Source organism: Gekko japonicus, unplaced genomic scaffold (genome assembly GCF_001447785.1).
Source record: "Gekko japonicus isolate JY-2015 unplaced genomic scaffold, Gekko_japonicus_V1.1 scaffold397, whole genome shotgun sequence".
Lineage (NCBI taxonomy): Eukaryota > Metazoa > Chordata > Lepidosauria > Squamata > Gekkonidae > Gekko > Gekko japonicus.
Genome location: NW_015170286.1, coordinates 524,774 through 546,155, shown reverse-complemented (window position 1 = coordinate 546,155; position 21,382 = coordinate 524,774). Strand labels below are relative to the sequence as shown.

The window sequence follows — 21,382 nt, the reverse complement described above, 5'->3', positions numbered from 1 at the left end:
CCAGCATTTCGCATGATGTACTCTGCATATATATTAAATAAGCAAGGCGACAATATACATCCTTGTCGTACTCCTTTTCCTATGCTGAACCAATCAGTTGTTCCATATCCGGTTCTAACTGTCGCTTCTTGGCCCTTATACAGGTTTCTCAAGAGACATGTGAGGTGGTCTGGTACTCCCATCTCTTTAAGGACCTGCCATAGTTTGTTGTGATCCACACAGTCAAAGGCTTTAGCATAGTCAATGAAGCAGAAGTAGATATTTTTCTGGTACTCTCTTGCTTTCTCCATAATCCAGCGAATGTTGGCAATATGATCTCTCGTTCCTCTACCTCTTCGAAACCCAGCTTGTACTTCTGGTAGTTCTCTATCCACGTACTGTTGAAGCCTAGCTTGTAGGATCTTGAGCATGACCTTGCTAGCGTGTGATATGAGTGCAATTGTGCGATAGTTTGAACATTCCTTGGCATTGCCCTTCTTTGGGATTGGAATGTATACTGACCTTTTCCAATCCTGTGGCCACTGTTGCGTTTTCCAAATTTGCTGGCAAATGGAGTGCAGCACTTTAACAGCATCATCTTCTAAGACTTTGAATAGCTCAGCTGGAATACCATCACCTCCACTAGCTTTGTTGTTAGCAATGCTTTCTAAGGCCCATTTAACTTCACATTCCAGGATGTCTGGCTCAAGGTCAGTGATTATACCGTCGTGTTTGTCAAGGACATTGAGGTCTTTCTTGTATAGTTCTTCTGTGTATTCTTGCCATCTTTTCCTAATCTCTTCTGCTTCTGTTAGGTCCCTACCGTTTTTGTCCTTTATCATGGCCAGCTTTGCATGGAACGCTCCCTTGATTTCTCCAACTTTCTTGAAGAGATCTCTAGTCCTTCCCATTCTATTGTTTTCTTCTATTACTTTGCACTGTTCATTCAGGAAGGCCTCCTTATCTCTCCTTGCTGTTCTCTGGAAATCTGCGTTCAGTTGGGTAAATCTTTCCTTTTCGCCTTTGCCTTTCGCTTTCCTTCTTTCCTCTGCTATTTGTAAAGCCTCATCAGAAAGCCACTTTGCTTTCTTACATTTCTTTTTCTTTGGGATGGTGGTGATTGCTGCCTCCTGTACGATGTCACGAACCTCTGTCCATAGTTCTTCAGGCACTCTATCTATCAAATCCAGACCCTTGAATCTATTCTTCACCTCTACTGTATATTCATCAGGGATGCGATCTAGGTCAAACCTGAATGGCCTCGTGGTTTTCCCAATTTTCTTCAGTTTAAGTCTGAATTTTGCAATGAGTAGCTCATGATCTGAACCACAGTCAGCTCCAGGTCTTGTTTTTACTGACTGGATAGAGCTTCTCCATCTTTGACTGCAAATTATATAGTCAATCTGATTTCGGTGTTGCCCATCTGGTGATGTCCATGTGTAGAGTCGCCTCTTAGGTTGTTGGAAAAGGGTGTTCGCTATGACCAGTGTGTTCTCTTGACAAAACTCTGTTAACCTTTGCCCTGCTTCATTTTGCTTTCCAAGGCCAAACTTGTCTGTTATTCCAGTTACCTTTTGACTTCCTACTTTAGCATTCCAGTCCCCTATGATGATGAGGACATCATTTTTTGGTGTTAGTTCTAGGAGGTGTTGTAGGTCTTCATAGAACCGGTCCACTTCAGCCTCTTCTGCATCAGTGGTTGGGGCATAGACTTGGATTACTGTGATGTTGAATGGTTTGCCTTGGAATCGGACAGAAATCATTCTGTCATTTTTGAGATTGTATCCCAGTACTGCCTTTTGCACTCTCTTGTTGACTATAAAGGCCACACCATTTTTTCTACGAGATTCCTGGCCACAGTAGTAGATATAATGGTCTTCTGAGTTAAATTCGCCCATTCCTGTCCACTTTAGTTCACTGATTCCTAGGATATCGATGTTCAGTCTTGCCATCTCATTTTTGACCACGTCAAGCTTACCTTGATTCATAGATCTTACATTCCAGGTTCCTATGTAGTATTGTTCTTTGCAGCATTGGACTTTCCTTTCACCATCAGACACATCCACAACTGAGCGTCCTTTCGGCTTTGGCCCAGCCGCTTCACTCTTTCTGGGGTTACTTGTACTTGTCCTCTGCTCTTCCTCAGTAGCATATTGGACACCTTCCGACCTGAGGGGCTCATCTTCCGGCGTCATATCTTTTAGCCTTTTGTTACTGTCCATGGGGTTTTCTTGGCAAAGATACTGGAGTGGGTTGCCATTTCCTTCTCCAGTGGATCACTCTTGGTCTGAGTTCTCTGCTGTGGCCTGTCCGTCTTGGGTGGCCCTTCACGGCATAGCCCACAGCTTCATCGAACCGCTCAAGCCCCCTCGCCACAACAAGGCAGTGATCCATGAGGGGGTGTAATCTCCTACAATATAGCTAATTTACACATCTGCTTGTCCAATGATCTTTAAAAATGCTTTAAAATGTATCGCAGTGCACAATGTTGAAATGCATCACACAGGAGCTAAAACAAACACAATCATCATAACTTAACAGACAACCATTTTAATAGCCCAGGCTTATAAATCAGTCGACTGGTAGGAGACTGTGAGGTGGGGACCTGTAAATTACCATTACTCTAACGGCACAGCAACACTTCTGGTGGGGATCTGGAAGTGACATAATGTCGGGGCAATGCTCTAGGACTCTACATTTATGGCAGGGGACTGGGGCTGCTGGGCTAGAGGTTGTCCTCTAGAGAAGGAGACCTGGCTGCCCTACACAACATTTTGTATTCCCACACAGGATGCATGACAAAGCTAGGAATGTGAGCCACCCCAAACCTGCTTTGGCAGCAAGGGCAGGGAATAGAGTTAATAAATAAATAAATAGCTTGTGTGCTAGCATTTAAGGCAGCACATAATCCCATTCCAACAGTTAACTCCATTACTAAGTTTCTAAGTTACCCATGGCTGCCTTGTTTGTGCTAAGATCATCCTAGCCAATGAATGGCCACAGAATTTTATTGCACAATCAGAAGTAGGGTTGGACATCCCTATCAAGCATATTGTACATGAGTGGTTTTTCCCCCCCTTAAACACACTTTTTATCTCTAAATTTCCTTATAAATCTAGGAACAGCCAGAGTATCAATATATTTAAATGAAAGAATTATGGTCTTGGTTTTTTGCAGCCATACTTCTGAGACATATTCTGCCACAATGGTTCTACTATTATGCTTCAATGACATTGCATTTTTCGAACTGGCAATGAAGGACATATCTATGTATCTAATTCTGAACATGACCCCAGAGGGCAGATATAAAAATGTATTAAATTAAAAAAATTGAGTAAAAGAAAATAAGACACTTTTAAAATGCCATGATCTCAAGAGCTTTCTTTACTAGACTTCCACAGCCATGGTTGCCTAGGCAATCCAAAATGGCCCTCGGTTTTATCTTTGAAACTGAAGGATAGTGTAGGTTAAGGAAGAGTGATTAGGCTGGAAAGATAAGAAGGATGGAGGAAGAAGGAAAGAGCAGATGGAGGGAAAGGGGACTGAGAATAGAGAATAAAGCAGGGAAAGGGGAAAAACCACAGAGGGAAAATGGAAAGAAGGACTTGAGGCAAAATAGCAAAGGGAGGATACAATTGAGAAGGATAGGTGGAAGGGAAGAAAGCAGGGCAGAGGGAGAAGCTGCAGATGCAACAATTAGGAGGGACAACACAGATAGCGTGGTCAGCCGCATTTCCCCACATATTCCCCAAAGAGCACTTCGGTTGGGGTCACAATATCAGCTGGTGACCCCGGGCCCCAAGGAGGCCAGGCTTGCGGCAGCGAGGGCCAGGTCCTTTTCAGTGGTGGCTCCTATCTGGTGGAATGAGCTCCCGGAGGAGATCAGGGCCCTGTGGGACCTCGTGCAGTTCCGCAGGGCCTGGAAGACGGAGCTCTTCCGCCAGGCTTTCGAGTAGGAGCCGCCACTACCACCACCGCTCCAGTACAGAGTGATACCGCCGGAGGACCAGGTAACATCTATCTACGGCCCTAACTTTCCCCTTCTGTTATGCAAGATGTTGGGGAGTTTTATCTTTCCATCCAATGGAATTGAATTTTAACTGTTTAATCTATTTTATATACTATATGCACTTTGTGCCATGTGTAAGCCGCCCTGAGCCCGTTCACGGGGAGAGCGGGGTATAAATACAATGAAATTTAAATAAATAAATAAATCATGGGGCATTCCAGGGAATGTCACAAAACACACTGACGTCACCCAGAAGTGACATCAGTGTGTCAGTGGTGTTGAGGGCAACACCCTGTGAGGTGGGTGGGGCTGAGAGAGCTCTTGACAGAAACTGCTCTTTTTCAAGAACAGCTGTGCCAGAACTACGGCTTGCCCAAGGTCATCCAGCCAGGTGCAAGTGGACGAGTGGGGAATCAAAACCCTGTTCTCCCAGATTAGAGTCCGCACACTTAACCACTACACCAAAAAGCATGGTACATAAGGCGGGTACAGAATCCAAAGCTTAAAGGCTTACTGCTCTGAAAATTTGCAGTAAAATGTGCATGCATAATGAGCCCAAGTTATGTATCTTGACTAATTGTATAATTATTAATGGTTATCTAACATTTCTGCTGTAAATAATGTACAAATATTACTAGCATTTTTTTTTGAAGTCCTGAAGAATCTGTCATTGATTTTTTTGAAAAACATATTATTATTTTCTGCTGCTGTTTCAGACACCATTCTAATATCTGTTGATGCCAGAAGAAAAATCCCTTCTTTAAGCTGGGCGTTTTCCAATAGGAAACAGGTGTCTTTACTGATATCAGCATAAATGAAACACAACGTTCTACTGCATTTTCCTCAGAATTCTGATATGCCATTCAAAAGAACAATTAGGACTTAGGAAGAACAGATTCTAAAGTGGCCAACATATGGGCAAACACACTTCCTTTGATACATTTGTCTCACTCCCACCCCGTTCCTAATTTGATCTCGTTAGTGCATAGTTAAATTATACCATATGCAAGAGACCTCATAATTTTTTATCCCACAACACCACTCATATTTCAAGTGCCTACTCTTCGCATATACAGAAATTAAAATTACAACTCTACACTCTAGTTAAATGGCTAAGGTCAACGATTAATCAAGCATCAGGTGTCAAAGTGTTTCTGTGAGCCAGTGAACTGCATATAGAACAGTTTGGAAGACGTCAATATGAACTGGGGATATTATCACAATACAAAAGCTTACTTCCGCCTTCTCTTGTATATGCTGTTTAGATTTTGGTGTGAATGCACTCTTTTGGATGATATAGCACATCTCCATTAACAGCTATACATGGAAATAATATGATCAACAGCCAGTCAAGGCTTTATATGCTAAAGGTTATATGCTTAAAAAATTAAGAGATTGAAAATGCAGATTTTAAACTTATCCTTCTTATTTGTCAGTACTTTAAGGATTCATTGAAGAGACATGAAGAAGGAATGGGTTGAAGTGGGAAATTCACTCAACTCATACTAGTTTGACTGTAGATTAAAATATGCTTTTATATAAAGCTGTTGTGACATAGGTAAAGGTAAAGGTTCCCTTGCTCGAAAGCCAGTCGAATCCGACTCTAGGGTTGCGGTGCTCATCTCCGTTTCAAAGCCAAAGAGCCAGCGCTGTCCAAAGACGTTTCCGTGGTCATGTGACCGCCATGACTAAACACCAATGCGCCCGGAATGCTGTTACCTTCCCACCAAAGTGGAACCTATTTATCTAATTGCAATTTCTTGCTTTCGAACTGCTAGGTTGGCAGGAGCTGGAACTAGAGACAGGAGTTCACTCCGTCTTGTGGCACCCTGAGTCTCGAACTGCTGAACTACTGACCTTCCACAGCCTGCAATTCAGCGTCTTAACCACTTGAGCCACCGCAGCTCCATGTTGTGACATAACATGTGCCTTTTTTCCTAGCCTGAGTCTGGGAAAACAAAATTCATGGAACAAGTTAGGAGGCTCTAGAGTCTGAAAAAGCTAAGCATATTGCCTCATACACTCCTCTCTCACCCACCCAAAAAATCATCCTAGCTGTCTGAGGCTTCACAATGCCATGGTTCAGAATGGCTGTGGTTCCTCTTTATGACACTTTTAAACTGAGACAGATGACAATTTTCAACAGGTATCTGTTTCTAGAATTTTGTTCATCTGAACTGAGTGAGTAATTACGGGAAGGAAAAGCAGTGAACATAACAAAGCCAGCTAAACCCACAGATCTCTTCACTAAAATAGCATTCTCTTATTCTGTGACTTAATTTGCGAGAACCACAGCTTCTCATTAAGCATTCCCAATTCATGTCTAAGTCTATGAAACTACTAAGCCACCCTAAAATGGGAAATTGATATGTAAAATCTGCCTTCCCTAATGCAGGATTCACACATTTTCTTTCAAGTGCAGCCTTCCTCCCACTGAAGATTAGGAAAGCTCAGATACTTTGGCAGTTCTCGACAGTGCCCTTGGCTGCCGTGCCCTTTGTTAGGCACAGCTAATCACTTTCACAGCTTTATGAAATTCACTGAAGTGTCAGCAGAAGACAGGTTTTTTAAAAAATGAAGAGAAAAAATACTCATTTCTTCTTTGAATGCAAGATTTGGGTACAAAATTAAGTCATAAAACGAACTAACAGCACATCATAGAACAACATGATACAGCTATGAATCTAACAAGCATTAATATAGCCACCTTTACAGCTTCAAAACTATGTGGATTACTTACCAGAGGATGGCTTGTATAGGAACTTGTTTCCACTTTATGGGTTAACTAGCAGTAAAGCCCGTTGTGAAAGCAATACAACGAGATCTAGAAAGAGGCTCTGGGGGAGTGCTCTGGCTTTGGGCAAACAGTGTCAATTTGCTGTGGTGACCTCAGCAGGGTATAATGACAGAGTCCACTGTTTTCTCCAGAGGAACTGATCTCTGCTACCTGAAGAGCAGTTGTAATAGTGAGTGATCTGTAGCCCTCACCTGGAGATTGGCAGCAATTGTTACCCAGGACAAAATGGCTGGTTTGGAGGGTGGAGTTGGCAACCCCATCTCCTTCCCAGCTAACCATCAACCTACCATTATCTGCCCCTTTGACTTCAGCTGAGTTCTGCCCTCCCTTCTGCAGAGCAGTTGTAATTCTGAGTGCTCTCCAGCCCTCACCTGGAGATTGGCAACAATGGTTCCCTATGTGGGACTGATTGGTTTGGTGGGTGGAGTCTATCGCATTGTACCTGTCTGAGGTCCCACCTCTCCTCAAACCTCACCCTCTTCAGGCTCCATCCCTCAAATCTCAAGGAATTTCCCATCGGGAGTTGGCAACCCTATCAGGACTGGGCCCAATGTGTTTTCTCCCAAAGGCCAAAGTAGGTGACAGGACCAAGCTTAGTTGCCTACCAACAGGCACTGAGGGGAATGTAGGGTTGCCAGCTCTAAGGAGGGAAATACCTGGAGATTTGGGGGGTGGATTCTGTAGAGGGCAGCATTGGGCGGGGGGGCGGAAGGACTCAGCAGGTATAATGTCATAGGGTCTACTCTCCAAAGCATCCATTTTCTCCAGGGGAACTGATCTCTGTCATCTGGAGATCAATTGTAACAGTGGGAGATCTCCAGGTCCCACCTGGAGATTGGCAACCCTAGGGGAAAGTCAGCTGCACAGCAGGGGGTTGAAGAGAATGGTTTGATGGCTGCTGGGCCAAGATTGGCAACAATAGTTCCCCAGGAGCCCCATCGTAAATGCACCAAACAATTCCTAAAGATTTTCCAAAACACTATTCTGTTGATAAATTGCAACACTTTGAATTAGCACCAAAGCTAGCTCTCCAGCTGTCACCTGGAGACTGGCAACAGCTTGTCTGGAGTGTGGGCAGTATGGCATTGTATCTGTCTGAGGTCCCCCTCTTCCTCCTCCTCCTCAGACCCCACCCTCAGCAGGCTTCATCCCTAAAATATCCTGGAAGTTTCCAACCTGGAGTTGGCAACCCTATGTCCTTTCCACGCAACCATCAGCCTACCTTGATCTGCCTGTCTGTCTTCTGGTTTACATCCCCCCCCCCAGCCTCTGCCTAGGGAAAGGGCAGTTTTTCCCTGCAGTGGGAACCAAAGCAGCTGACATCCTACTCAGAATACACCAGGTCCCATATTCCAACTGTCTTGGGGGGGGGGAGTTTGAGGTGTGGAATGGAGTGAGGTCCAATCAGCTTCCATATGCAAAAGACCTTGAAACGCTGGGCGGGACTGCACAAAGCAGCCAGTCAACCCAGCCAGCATCTTCTGAGTGGCAGTTCTTCCGGCCAAACACTAAAGGAGTGCATTTTGGAATGTTGGACTACGGCTTTATATATAAGGAGAGATTTGAAAAACCAAGATTTGGCCCACACACTATTATTGAATCTTGGCTTGTCTCAGCAAACCCTGGCTTCACTCTTCCCCTTTCCTGACCACAAGAAACCCAGGGACTATTCTAGCCTGCCCTGAGGCTCCTAGATGACAGCACATCACTAATTCACTTGCTATTGGCTACTGGCAACAGGAAAATAAGGAAGCATCTCTCAGGGATCTTGGGCCACCCTTGGAGAGACAACTGCCCACCAAGCCATGCCTCCTGTATTTGGAGATGAGCCATGGAAGCTGCAAGACTTTCATGTTAACCCTTTCCTCACCAAAATCCCAGGAATATAAACTCATGCTGCTGATTTCAGTGCAACCCCAATGGCTAACTCAACAATACTCCCTTCCAAACAAGTCATACAAGATGCTTGCGGCAGACATATAAAGCACCCTGCTGTGTCAGACCACAGGCCAATCTAGTCTAGCATCCTATTTCATACAGGGGTCAACCAGATCCCCTGGAAGGTCAACAAACATTGCCTCCTAGTACTGCTGTTTCAAAGGTTTACTGCCTCTGTATATTGAGGTTCTCTCTAGCCACTGATTTACCATGAATCTGTCTAATCCCCTTAAAAGCTATCTGTGTTAATGGCCATTACTATGTCCACAGGAAGTGAATTTCACAATTTAATTAGGCATTGCGTGAAGAAATATTTTCTTCTGTCTATCCTGAATCTATTACACAGCAACTTCATTGGGTACTACCAAGTGCTAGTATTATGGGAGAGGAAGAATCCACTTTCTCCACTCCAAGCATAATTTTATAAACCTCTATCATGTCTCCCAGTCATCTTTTCTCTAAACTGAAACGACAGAGACTAAAGAGGAAAGATGCTCTGATACCTTCATCAAATTGATTGCCCTCTTATGTACATTTTCAAGTTCCACCATACCTTTTTTGTGGTGCAATGACTAGAACTGTATGCAGTATTCCAAAAGGACACCTAGTAGAGCTGTTCTAGGACATTACAATATTGGATGTTTCCCTGCCCCCATTCCCTAATAATCCCCAGCATGGAGTTTGCCTTTATCACTGCTGCTGGACAGTGAGCCGACATTTTCATCAAGCTATCCACTACAACTCAAAGATCCCTTTCCCTGTCTATCTCTGCTAGTTCAGAACCCATCAATTTATATTGTATAGATCAACATACCATAAAATATTCTGCCTATGATGATTATATCCAGTTAAAACAGCTTTTACTGAACAGTACTGTGATATTTCTAGTCATAATCAATGTATCTCCGGTTTCCTCCCCTCAATGCCATTTTATTAACATCTTTAACATTAGTTTTATTCATTCTTTAAAGACCAACTGCTTGAGGGCTCAATACCATTTCAAGAACCAGAGGAAAGCTTTTGTGTTTTCAGAGTTCATCCTACATGACCAGATTAGGTAAATGGGAATGAAAGAAGTTTGCCTCCTGTGAATTCCAGCAGAAATCACAGCTTCTCTGTCAGACTGAGGTAGGATATGAAAACATGGCACAATAATGTGTGGTTTGCACCACACTGATCTCAGAACCCAATGCCATTCATCTAGTGAGCAGTCTTGAAGGTTCCTACAACCCACAGGCAAGACACAATTGGCCATCAGTATACATTAATGTAGAAAAAGCATATTGTAATACTAAAAGTCTAAGAGGCAAATGAATCATTACACTTGTCCCACAGGAAACAAGACAGTTATTTAACACAATTTTACTGGGGTTTCTTACTAGAGAAAATGCCAACTTCTGAATTTTGGAGACCCTTATATCAGAGACACACAGAAAGCCTTTGTATCATGCAAAACAAAGGCACCACAGCATTCCACTGTACATAAGCTTGTCAAAGACAAAGACAACTGAGCCATCATTCAGCATTAGGAAAGAAGCAGTTCACTTCATTATAGGGAAGACTCTAAGGAGGGCAGGATTGAGTTCATTATCTTCTCCTCTTTTTTTGTGTGCTTCACATATAGCTTTGCAAGACAGTGTTTACAAGATGTCAGGATCTGAATGAATTTGCCCTGCAGGCTTTCACTGCTGAATCCAGACACACAGAGAGAAGAGGGAGATTAAACTGGAAGGGTGCAGGGACCAGTAGTCCAAAAGCTGTGCCAAGAGTGGAAAGGTGCCAGAGGGCAAGTGCCATTGTGCAAATATCTCTCTCTCTTCATCCATGGAGCAGTCCAGTGCTAATAAGCTGCCTTCTCCAATGGGTGCAGCAGTGTCAAGTGCATGTTTTTTACGCAGAAAAATAATGTGATGACTGGGGGGGGAGGGCTGTACATAACTTACAGAATATCAGTTGGAATATTCTTTAAACAGCTTTCATATCAACCAGCCATATTCCTTTGTGTTTCTGATCTGGGAAGAAGATTTCCAGAGCGCAGAAAGCCACACAAAACTAGTGATCTAGTGACGGTGTGCTGTTCATGTCAGGATCTCCAGAGGTAAGCAACCTGACCAGAAAGCTGAAATCTGACTTACAGAAAACAAAATTCTCTACCATATTGACCATGAAAAGGCAGAAGGCCCAGTTCCTACTATTTATACCAGACCTGATCAATCCAGGATCTCCACATTGTATGTGAAAAGGGTTCTTTTCACACCTCTGTTCCAGTATATTGCCCAAGAGGGCTCTGAGGTGTGAGGACACAGACCACAGCTGAGTCTCTGAGCTAGGTCCCGAATTCTAACTCTGACATTCTTTATTTAAACCCTATGGTCCCCCAAAAATGATAATGTTTTAAGGCATAAGAAGGATTATACATAAGAACATAAGAACATAAGAGATGCCAATGTTGGATCAGGCCAAAGGCCCATCCAGTCCAACACTCTGTATCCCACAGTGGCCAGAAATACCAGTGCCATCAGGAGGTCCACCAGTGGGGCCAGGACATTAGAAGCCCTCCCACTGTTGACCCCCCCCCCCCAAGCACCAAGATGACAGAGCATCACTTGCCCCAGAGTCCCTATCTATACCTTGTGGCTAATAGCCACTGATGGACCTTATAGATACAAGACATTCTGCATAGGGTACATCAGTCCTTGTGATGACCAAACCAACATTTGTTAAGTTTATCCATTTCAACTCTCTGATCCATTTCAGCTCTTTAGAGGATATTTCAATTCATGCAAGGCTTTTCCACAAGGCATGCCACCCAAGAAACACAAATACTGTTGTGATATTATGAGACTGATATTCAAAAAGTTTTACCTTTGTCCCTGCAGAACTGGAAAGTACAGATCACTAAGCATTGCTGTGTTGGAAAAACATGTTGCTATTGTCATTTTTGAAGATGTACTAAAACTACAGTTTAAGGTACTTAGTAGGTATGGCTGAGGGAAAGAAGAAAAAGAAAAAACCTAGACACCACTAAACAGGGGTTTAATCCTACAAACAAACGTAAATGCTATCACTATAAGTGGTCATGAAATCAAATTCAGATATTATCTATTTACAGAGTATTATTTTACCATTATCAATGAAATAGCTGGATTCCAAACATCTTGCCCATTCTGATATTGTGCCAGGAACATGAGGCATTTTGAGATGTAGAGAGACACAAAATTATGTTCTGTGGGCAGAAAGCAGCCACGGAAACACTGTGTTAAGCTACGCCATTTCACTCATGATTTGTATAAGCTCCAGTGTAGCCAAATAAAATTCCATAGTTCCCCTTATCATTCTGATATGCCTGTTATAGAAATTGCATTCCAGTGCTTTCCAAATTCCAGTTCTACTACACAAAGGAATATTATACTGAATAATATAAACATGCCAAGCAAACCATTTTACATAGTTCAACAAAAAACAATAAAATCAAAAGTTTAGCAAACATTCAACATTTCTATGCCTGCTTCTACCACCATTTCCCAAGAAGATAGGGCTCTACACATCATTACCACATTATAGATGAAATCTACCTTCTGTTATGCAGAAAACCAATAGCAATATCTGAAAAATATTTCAATGCTGTAAAATACCACTGCATGCTGAACTTGAACAGTATTCTTTGATACACATACAGGAAAAATTTGGAGAACTATAAGAAATGTCCAATATCAACAGATGTTTTTTCTCTATAGACCTTTTCCTCTTTCTACCATACATGAATTATTCTGGTTAAACTAAAATATTATGATATGATGATTTTAGATATTAGTTTTTTTTAGTCTGCTCATTTTCTAATGTACCAAAAATAGTATGTGATCTTAATATATTAAAATTGTGCCCTTGAGTGAAGAAAAGAAATACAATGTTAAAAAAACCTGACAGAAAGTTAGCCTTCTATCTATAATTATTTCATCAGACTATAAAATTATATCTTCAAAGAAGGCAGTCTTGCTAAGAGAGTTTCTGGAGAACTTTGAGAATTTCAGGACAGCTATGATTCTGGAATTCCATGTGTACTTACTTCTGTGTTCTCACAACATGTGGTCTACAGTACCTGTGTCAATAATGTAACTGTTACAAGAACACCATGAGTCCCAATCAGTGTTCCCTCTAAGCGGAGTTATTGTGAGCTAGCTCACAGTTTTTTAGCCTCCGGCTCACACATTTTCGTCTTAGCTCAGGAGGATGGCTCCAGAGCAAACTAATTTATTCAGTAGCCAAATCGCTCACTCACAACTTTAATGCCAGTAGCTCACAAAGTAGAATTTTTGCTCACGAGACTCCACAGCTTAGAGGGAGCATTGGTCCCAATGTTCTCTTCTTCAAAGAAAACTGAACCTGCAGCAGTTGCCACAAAACGCCTATCAGTCAGAGAGGAAACATGAAGCATTTAGATGCAGAAAATCAGTTGTGTACATTTTGAGCAATTAAGACACATCTACTTTTAAAAGTATGCTTAGAAAAGTTTTTTTAAAGTAAGACACTTGATTACATGAAAAGAAATTAGCAGCTACAATTACACCTTCAGATTTTGAAAGGGAAGAAATAGACAGCACAATACATCACATATGTAATCAAGACAAACACAACTTCAGCTCAAACCCACAGAACATGGCGGTATTTTTAACACTCATCATCCAAATCAGTAATCAGCCTTTTGTTCATAATCAAAGCATAGCATTTTATTTAAATATGTTCCCTCTCTCTCTGACTCATTTACTTCTTCTGCAAAACTTTAGAGCAGATCGAACTTATGTAGATTTCATCAAACGATACTGTGGGAAGCTATTTGAGGAAAACAAACAAATAACCACCTTACCTACTGCAGTCCACATGAAGCAGAAGGTGGGACGCACTGAGTGACAAAGCAATCTTGTGCCACTGTCCATCTGCTAGCCGATATGGAAACACCTCTGTCCTTGACTGTCCGTTAAATCTGTAGTGATACCTTATTTCATCTCTCAGGCCACTGCTTTCCAGTTCAAAGTAACTGCATTTAAAGTAAGAAGAAGTTTAATTTTGCTAACTGTACATTATTCCTTTGGGTGTTCTAAAACTTTACAAAAGTTGCTGTAGTTGAAGATTACTTGAATTTTTTTAAAAAAAATGATAAGAATTTAAGCCAGCTACCAAAAACACTGCCTACAAAGAGAACAGTAGCCAAACTAAGGCTCCTCGGTTTATTCCACAGCTTTTCCAAAGCCATGTCGTGTATATTCTCTTCCAAAGCCAGCTCCCTTAAGGTTTTGGTTATAAATTGTTTACATAGCACTTGTGGGTGTAAAAGGTTCTTTTATTAACAATAAACCCTGGAGCGAGGCTGGAAAAATACTTCCAGTTTTTTACTTGCCAGTATCTAATGTTTAATGGCACCTAAATGACCAACAGCAAAAAATCCAGAGTCCTAGAACCCAATATCAAATGTTTAGGAATATGTATAATCACATATCTGAATTTTCCTATTACTGGGAATTAATAATTTACCCACTCAAGACAGCACTAGAAATCTCAGACACTTGTTCACTCGGGACCCTCCTATGATTTTGTGAAAATAATCCCTTATTGGCTACAAGGTTGGCTGATCCCTTTGAAAGTAGTTTTTGATCATTAATCTTATGCCTGTGTGACTTTTATCTGTTGCCTCTATCAGAAAAGAAATCTCAGCATTTAATGCTCAGTAATATGCTAAATTATAATTTTTCCCCGTTGAAAATACTATGAAATGTAAACTTCTGACTCACCTGCTCATACAATAAACTACTGACTCATTTTGCAACAGAGACAGATAAGAAGAAAAATGAGCTTGCATTTCCAAACGCAATGAACATATATAACTATATAGCAATTAAACACCATAATGCCAAACCTAACAAAGAATTTGAAGAAAAGGACAATATTACCCCAAAGTAGCTAACAACAGTCTCTCATACAACAGTTCTATCTAGGAAGCAAAAAAAAGCCCTCTAAATCAGGGGTGACAAACGTACAGTCCGCGGTCCAGAACCGGCCCACCTGGGGCTGTAATCCAGCCGGGGGGGAGTAGTTCCCTTTGGCTGACGGCAAGGGGGGGGGGACTACTGTTCTAATGACTGCTTGCAAGCTGATGTACTGCTGTGGAGAACCTCTCCTGAATGCACAGACATGTGCAGAAAAAGATAAATTTTGTGTATACCAACAGTAGAAAGGAAAGTGAAAACTCACTCTGCTCTCTCCTGTGGGTCTGGGTTGGAGTGTAGAAGCCTGGTTTGTATCATTTTTATAGGCATTTTGGTTTTGAATGAGGGGAGAAAGAGAAGCCTTGGCACTGGCAGTTTCTCAGGAATGTGGATTTGTGAACAGGTTTTTTTAATGGATATCTGATGTTTTGTGTATTTCTGGTGTTGCTTCTGACAGAACATAGTGTGTGGAAGTTTCATGGTTTCTAGGGAGGCTATTTTTAAAGTAAACCAACTCTGTTTGGAAATGGAGGGGGAAACTGCCTTTTTCTTAGATAACTCTAACTGCCTCTGATGAAAGAGTGGGGTAATGTCAAGTGTGAAATGCAGCCAGAGTAGCTGTTTTCATGCATGTCTTTCTCATGTGTGTGTGGTTTCAATAGGATTAGCTGGCTTGATAAAATGTGGCAGAACAGAACCCACAGTTACTTCATTGAGGAGATCAGTTAATAGAGATGTAGAGTTTTTAGGTAACTTTGGGCCAGCCCTTCTCTCCCAGTTTAACCTACCTCACAGGGTTGTTAAAAGGAAATTGAGGAAGGGAATAGGAATGGCATAGGAAGAGCCCCTCCTCCATTTGATCCGTACAACAACAGCCCTGTGAGGTAGGTTAGGTTGAAAGTCACCCAGCAAGCTTCCATAACAGTGAGGATTTGAACCCAGGGTTTCCCAGATCCTAATTAGACACCATACTGGCTCTCTTAAGTAACTGCTTCCATTTTCCCTTTATGTACTATGGCTTATTATGAGAATAATAAGGGACCCTGGAGAGCCACTGCCACTCTGAGTAGACCAGAGAAGCTTGCAGTGCCCAGCCATTTCATGTTTTCCCCTGGGTTATTAGCTCAGAGCATTGGTCATGACAGCAGGCTAGGAAAAGGGTTTGCTCCCCACTCCAGACATACTCATAGTCCAGACGTTGTCTCCAGATTTTGATGCAATAATTCAGAGCAAGAGGTGCCAGTTATCAAAGACTGTTAAATAAACAAAATATTGCAAGAATGTTAATAGTTTAAGCATATTTGTATTTTATGTTAAAAATAATATTTTTAATTGTGTTTGTCTGTGTCTCTTATAAAGTTTATACCTCCGCTACCTGGCGTTACATTTTATGACACACATGGCCCAGCCCGACAAAGTCCAATTTATGTCAAATCCGGCCCTCATAACAAATGAGTTCGACGCCCCGGCTCTACATAGATCAACAAAGTGAAGGTACGTGCTCAGAAAGATCTTGTTTTTTCTCATTTAAACAAAAAACGTAACAATGGGGGGGGGACTAAGTTACTAATAAATGGGCATATTAGCTTTGGTAAAGCATATCCTAAATGCACACTGCAAATGGTTTTATGATTGTGATTTATTATAGTTTGGCTGTCACTCAGAGAGTAGTATTGTCAGTCTTATGAAGAAGCGCTGCTGCCAGCACTTCGCCATCAAAGAAAGCGGTTAGACAAGTACTGTCAGTGATGCTTCTTTTAGGAAGTTAAATGTTTCATAATTGCCATCTCCTGTCAAGGCACAAAAAGGAATCACTTGTTGAGTTTCTGCTCTTCTTCTTCTTCAGATAAACTGCACAGAAGAGAAAATGATTGTAAAGCCAGGTGGGAAAAGAGCACACAGAAATGGGGCCATTACAGTAAGCCATTTATAACCTTAGTCAGCAATGACTGAGGGCTGCTAGGACAGTGGCTCCATTTTCAACCTTCAAAAGGGACCTACCGATCAAAGTCTTGTTCCTCATAATCCATCATCAGACTGGGAAACGGGAGTGGGCAAAAACAGCAGATTACAGCAACCACCTTTGTCCATTCCTATGACCGTTAAAATCTAGTGGTTTGCAATTAATTACAACTTTTATTGTTTGCATTATTATTTTTACTGGCTGTCTTTTAGTTGTTTTAAAGCATGTTGTAACTGTTGTAAAATAGTCAAAAGACTATCAATGGATCTTGCTCTATTGGAAAAAAGAGATTTCTTTGCTTTTAAAAACCTTTATTTCTACGGTTAAAAGGTACACAGGATAACTACAAATAAACATAACACTAACAGCTACATTTTCTAAGCTGTCTATAGTCAACACTAACACAGAGATAATGGAGAATCTGTCCTTCTTCTCGACCCCTAGAAAGGAAGTCACCTGAAACAAACAACCAATCTGTATCACAATAGAAGCTACTTTTCCAGGGCTAATTCCCCATTGGCTTACTGCCAGGTATCCCTTCCAGGTCAGTCTAAACAATAGCAATACTAGGCAAACAAGTTAACCCTATAATGGCTGGATTGTCAGACCTTGTAAACACATGCATTTCCAACAGTAACCACCCCCATCCAGCCCCTACCTTGCAAGGAATCTATGAGATGTATACATAGGTAAACAAAGCAAAAGATTCAATGGATCATCCGGGTAATATAAAGGATGGCATAACCTGGATCCTAGTGCCTGTGATGTCTTTCTATTCCCCAGGACAACTAGGAAGCACAAAATAATGTGTTGTGCCCAAACCTGCCCTTCTACAAGAAGAAGACTGTTACCACATCTCTTATAAAAGCAGAAACACAAGACCTGCTGTAAGACCTACCGTTTACAGCACTGGGTCAATTCTTGCACAAGTTCTTGTGTTAGCATCTGTTTCCATTCTCTTTATTGCTCTTTGGACCCAATCCATAATTATACGTAGCTAAATGTGTAACTTATAATGCTTAGTCTTTTAAGACATTTTCCCCATAGTTCTTTTTCACATAAAAGCAGCTTTTAACTCAATCTGTTTGGTAGATGGTCATGATTCATTTTGAAGACAATGTGCACACAAATATTTATTTGTATCGAGGCGTGATATGATTTCAGTTTAAATCAAGGTATTTTTTAAAATGTATACTTGCAATAATTGATTTTTAAACCTATAAACGGCCTCTAATTCAAATACATTTTATCTGCATTTAGGGTTGCCCCTCCCCGCAAACAAGGGATGGGGGGTCGGGTTGCCAGATCCAGGCTGGGAAACACCTGGAGATTTGAGGGTGGAGCCTGGGGAGGACAGGGACCCAGGGCCATAGCCAGAAAAAAAAATGGGGGGGACGCATGGTGCAGCCTATGTCACTTCCTATGTCAGTCCCTCTGCCCGAGCCTGGAGAAAGTTTCGCTGTGGTGGTGACGGTGGGAGGCAGCTGGGCTCTGGGGAGGCAAAGGCAGAAAGAGGCAGAACTGCTGCTGCGGCTCAGTCTCTACAAAGTGCAAACGTGCCCTCCACGGGCCGTCTTCATCATCAGGTGAACAGCTCCATTCATGGAAAGAAAGAACAAAAAGGTGCCGGGGAAGAAGAGCCCCACCTCCTTCCCTCCCTTCCAGAAGAGCTGCCCACAAAGCCTTTGTGTGCTGCCCATCTCCCCGGCCCCTCTCCCACTGCCCTACCCCTCCTTGCAGAGATTCCTGCTCCAAGATCTACTGGGGGGGGGGGCCTTCAGCCTCTCCCCTTTCCCTCAGTAATTAACTTTAATTAGAGAACAACGCTCTGGACAAGGGGAAATGAGATCAATCTGGTGAGCCAACCACGTTTCCTTGCCCCTTTGTACACACCGGACACGTGATCATTTCGCTCAGCCTTCCTCCCTGGACAATGCTCCCTTCCCTGTCTGTGCCTTGATTGGCTGGAGAAACAGGAAGGAAAGCGGGCAAGGAGGCACTCCAGACTGGGGGCACCAGAAACCCCAGCTCCCTCACCTCCCTCCCCAGCTAAAAGAAAGTCACTTGCTCCTCTTGCATGCCACATCCACTGCAGCTATGACCACAGTCAGCACGAGCTGGATGGGGCAGGGAGGGAATGACCCTTTTGGGTCAGCAAATGGCAGTGGTGGGGCAAGCCACATTTTGGAGGGGGCACTGCCCCGTGGGTCCCGCCCTGGCTACGAGACTTCAGGGACCTCAGTTTTCTCCAGGGGAACTGATCTCTGTAGTCTGGAGATGGACTGTAATTCTGGGGAACCCTCAGGGCCCACATGGGGACTGGCATCCCTATTTACCTTTGAACAAACATCATGAGCAAAAAAGCTACTAACTTTCTTAAACAAACTTCTGCCTCTCTGAAGCTAGACATACAAATATTTGTTAAGACATATAAAAATAGATTAAACAGATACAAGAATTACACAGGGTTATATGTGAAGAGGGTTTCGTGAGAATCCAGAAAAACAAGATGCTTCAGCCCACAGCTCTCCTATTAGTCCACACAGCAGGGACTAGTGTAAATCATGCATTTGGCAGGACTGTCTCTCTTCTGTAAGCAAAGGGTCCTTCTGGCAATAAAAGGTATCAGGCTTTTCCTAGGACATATCCATTCCTACATGTTGCACAATATCAGGAGCAAAGGAGCTATCACCTAGAAGTCTCATTTTGAACCTATTATTCACATTCCATTGATATTTCGAGGAGGAGGAGATTGGATTTATACCCCACCCTTCACTACCCAAAGGAGTCTCAAGAGTGCTTACAATCTCCTTTCCCTTCCCCTCCCCACAACAGACACCCTGTGAGGTAGGTGGGGCTGAGAGAGCTCTTTCAAGAACTGCTCTTGAGAGGACAGCTCTGAGAGAACTTATGACTGACCCAAAGTCATACCAGCAGCTGCATGTGAAGGACTGGTCAAACCCGGTTCTCCCAGATTAGAGTCCGCACTTCTAACCACTACACTAAACTGACCCAATTGGGAAACTATCCCAACCACCTACCTACTCCAAACATGCTTTAATTATGTACGGTCTTAAGACCCCATATATAGTGTTGCAAACAATCTGGAGAAAAAAACTGATCTGCCCCCATAATAGAGACCTAAAGGGATGTTATTTATTTCCTTGTCACACTAAGCCTCTACACACTAAGCCTCTACTAAAGGGAAGGGGGTTTTTTCCTCCAGGTTACTGGCAACTCTACCCAACACAAGAGAAAAGGAATAAGAGGCAAGTTGGAGGCAGGATGGCAACAGCACAGACCGGGTTGCAAAACTGATGAAGGGTAGGTGTGTTACTGTTCAAAGTAGTATACAAGCCGGACACAGGGAAGCAAAGGTCACAGTAAACCTCTCAAAACTGATTTTACCAACAAGTCTTTGAATAGTGAGAAATAAATCAGAGGTTTAAGGAATCAAATTAAAAGACACCTGGAATTTCTCTAGCTTGATGCAAGCCTACATTTTAGCAAAGTTAAACATACAAGCAAAATGAAGGCTGACTCATTTTCAGTTATGGACATTGTGATGTTTTGCATTCCATGGCTAGTCAGGCTGTGGAAATATGAAAATTAGGTGACGTTGTGCCCTATATAATTAGAAAGGTGAAATATATTTGGGTTTTGCCTGTTACTGTTGTTGTTTAACTTCTGGATAGAGAAACCCTAATTAGTTCTTGGTTTCACCCTACACTTGTTTTATAAATTGACAAATTCTATAACGAACTACAAAGTTTTATACACTAGATACTGAAGACATCTTAAGTGAAATTTAATGAGTAAACAGCAGTGCTTTTTTGTAATAAAAAGAACCAGTATGCATATATATGGTTGTGCCAATTCCCCCCCCCAACTCCATCCCTCTGCAGATCCCTAGACTGTTCCCGAGGGTCTCCTTTCACTGGCTGAGTAGGGCCGGCCAGTACTAAACTATCATGACTTGGGACAGGCCCAAAGTAAGACGCCAGTCCTCAGTACTGATGGTTTGTGAACAGTGTTATTATAACAATATTCAGCCAAAGGTAACAACTCACACCAATCCGATTGTTGGTAGTTAGTGAAACAGCGCAGGTATTGTTCAAGTGTCTGATTAACCCGTTCCGTTTGGCCATCGGTCTCGGGATGGTAAGCGCTGCTTAAACCATGTTCCACCCCCATCAAAGACATCAACTCCTTCCAAAACTTAGAAACAAATTGTGTACCCCTATCTGAAATCACCTTGGAAGGTAAAAGATGGAGGCGCACGACCTGTAGGAGGAAAGCCTTGGCCAAGGCTTGAGCAGTAGGTAATGTTGGGAACGGTACAAAATGAGCCTGTTTTGAAAATAAGTCCACAACGACCCAAATGACAGTTTTCCCTTTGCTGGGGGGCAAGTCAGTTATGAAATCCATAGAAACCACTTCCCAAGGCCGAGAAGGGGTGGGCAGGGGATGTAAGAGCCCTGCAGGTTTCCCTGCCTTCGGCTTGGAAAGTGCGCAAGTTTGACAGGAACGAACAAAATCCAAAATATCTTTGCGCATGTGAGGCCACCAGAACTGTCTGCGGAGCAATTGAAGAGACTTGACGAAGCACCAGTGGCCAGAGAGCTTAGAACCGTGGGCAGAGTGGAGAATCTCCCTGCGAAGAGAAATGGGCACATAAAGTCTGTGATCAAAGTAAACAAACCCATCGGGGTTGC

General features: G+C 42.5%; 1 protein-coding gene across 1 annotated transcript in view; it reads right to left on the bottom strand.

Annotated features, from left to right (window-relative positions):
- The window catches only part of NELL1 (neural EGFL like 1), a 759,185-nt gene that overhangs the window by 593,836 nt on the left and 143,967 nt on the right, over window positions 1-21,382 (bottom strand). Inside the window, exon 4 of the mRNA XM_015417871.1 lies at window positions 13,588-13,758. Within this exon, the coding sequence (XP_015273357.1) occupies window positions 13,588-13,758 (171 nt within the window). The remainder of the gene's footprint in view (window positions 1-13,587; window positions 13,759-21,382) is intronic.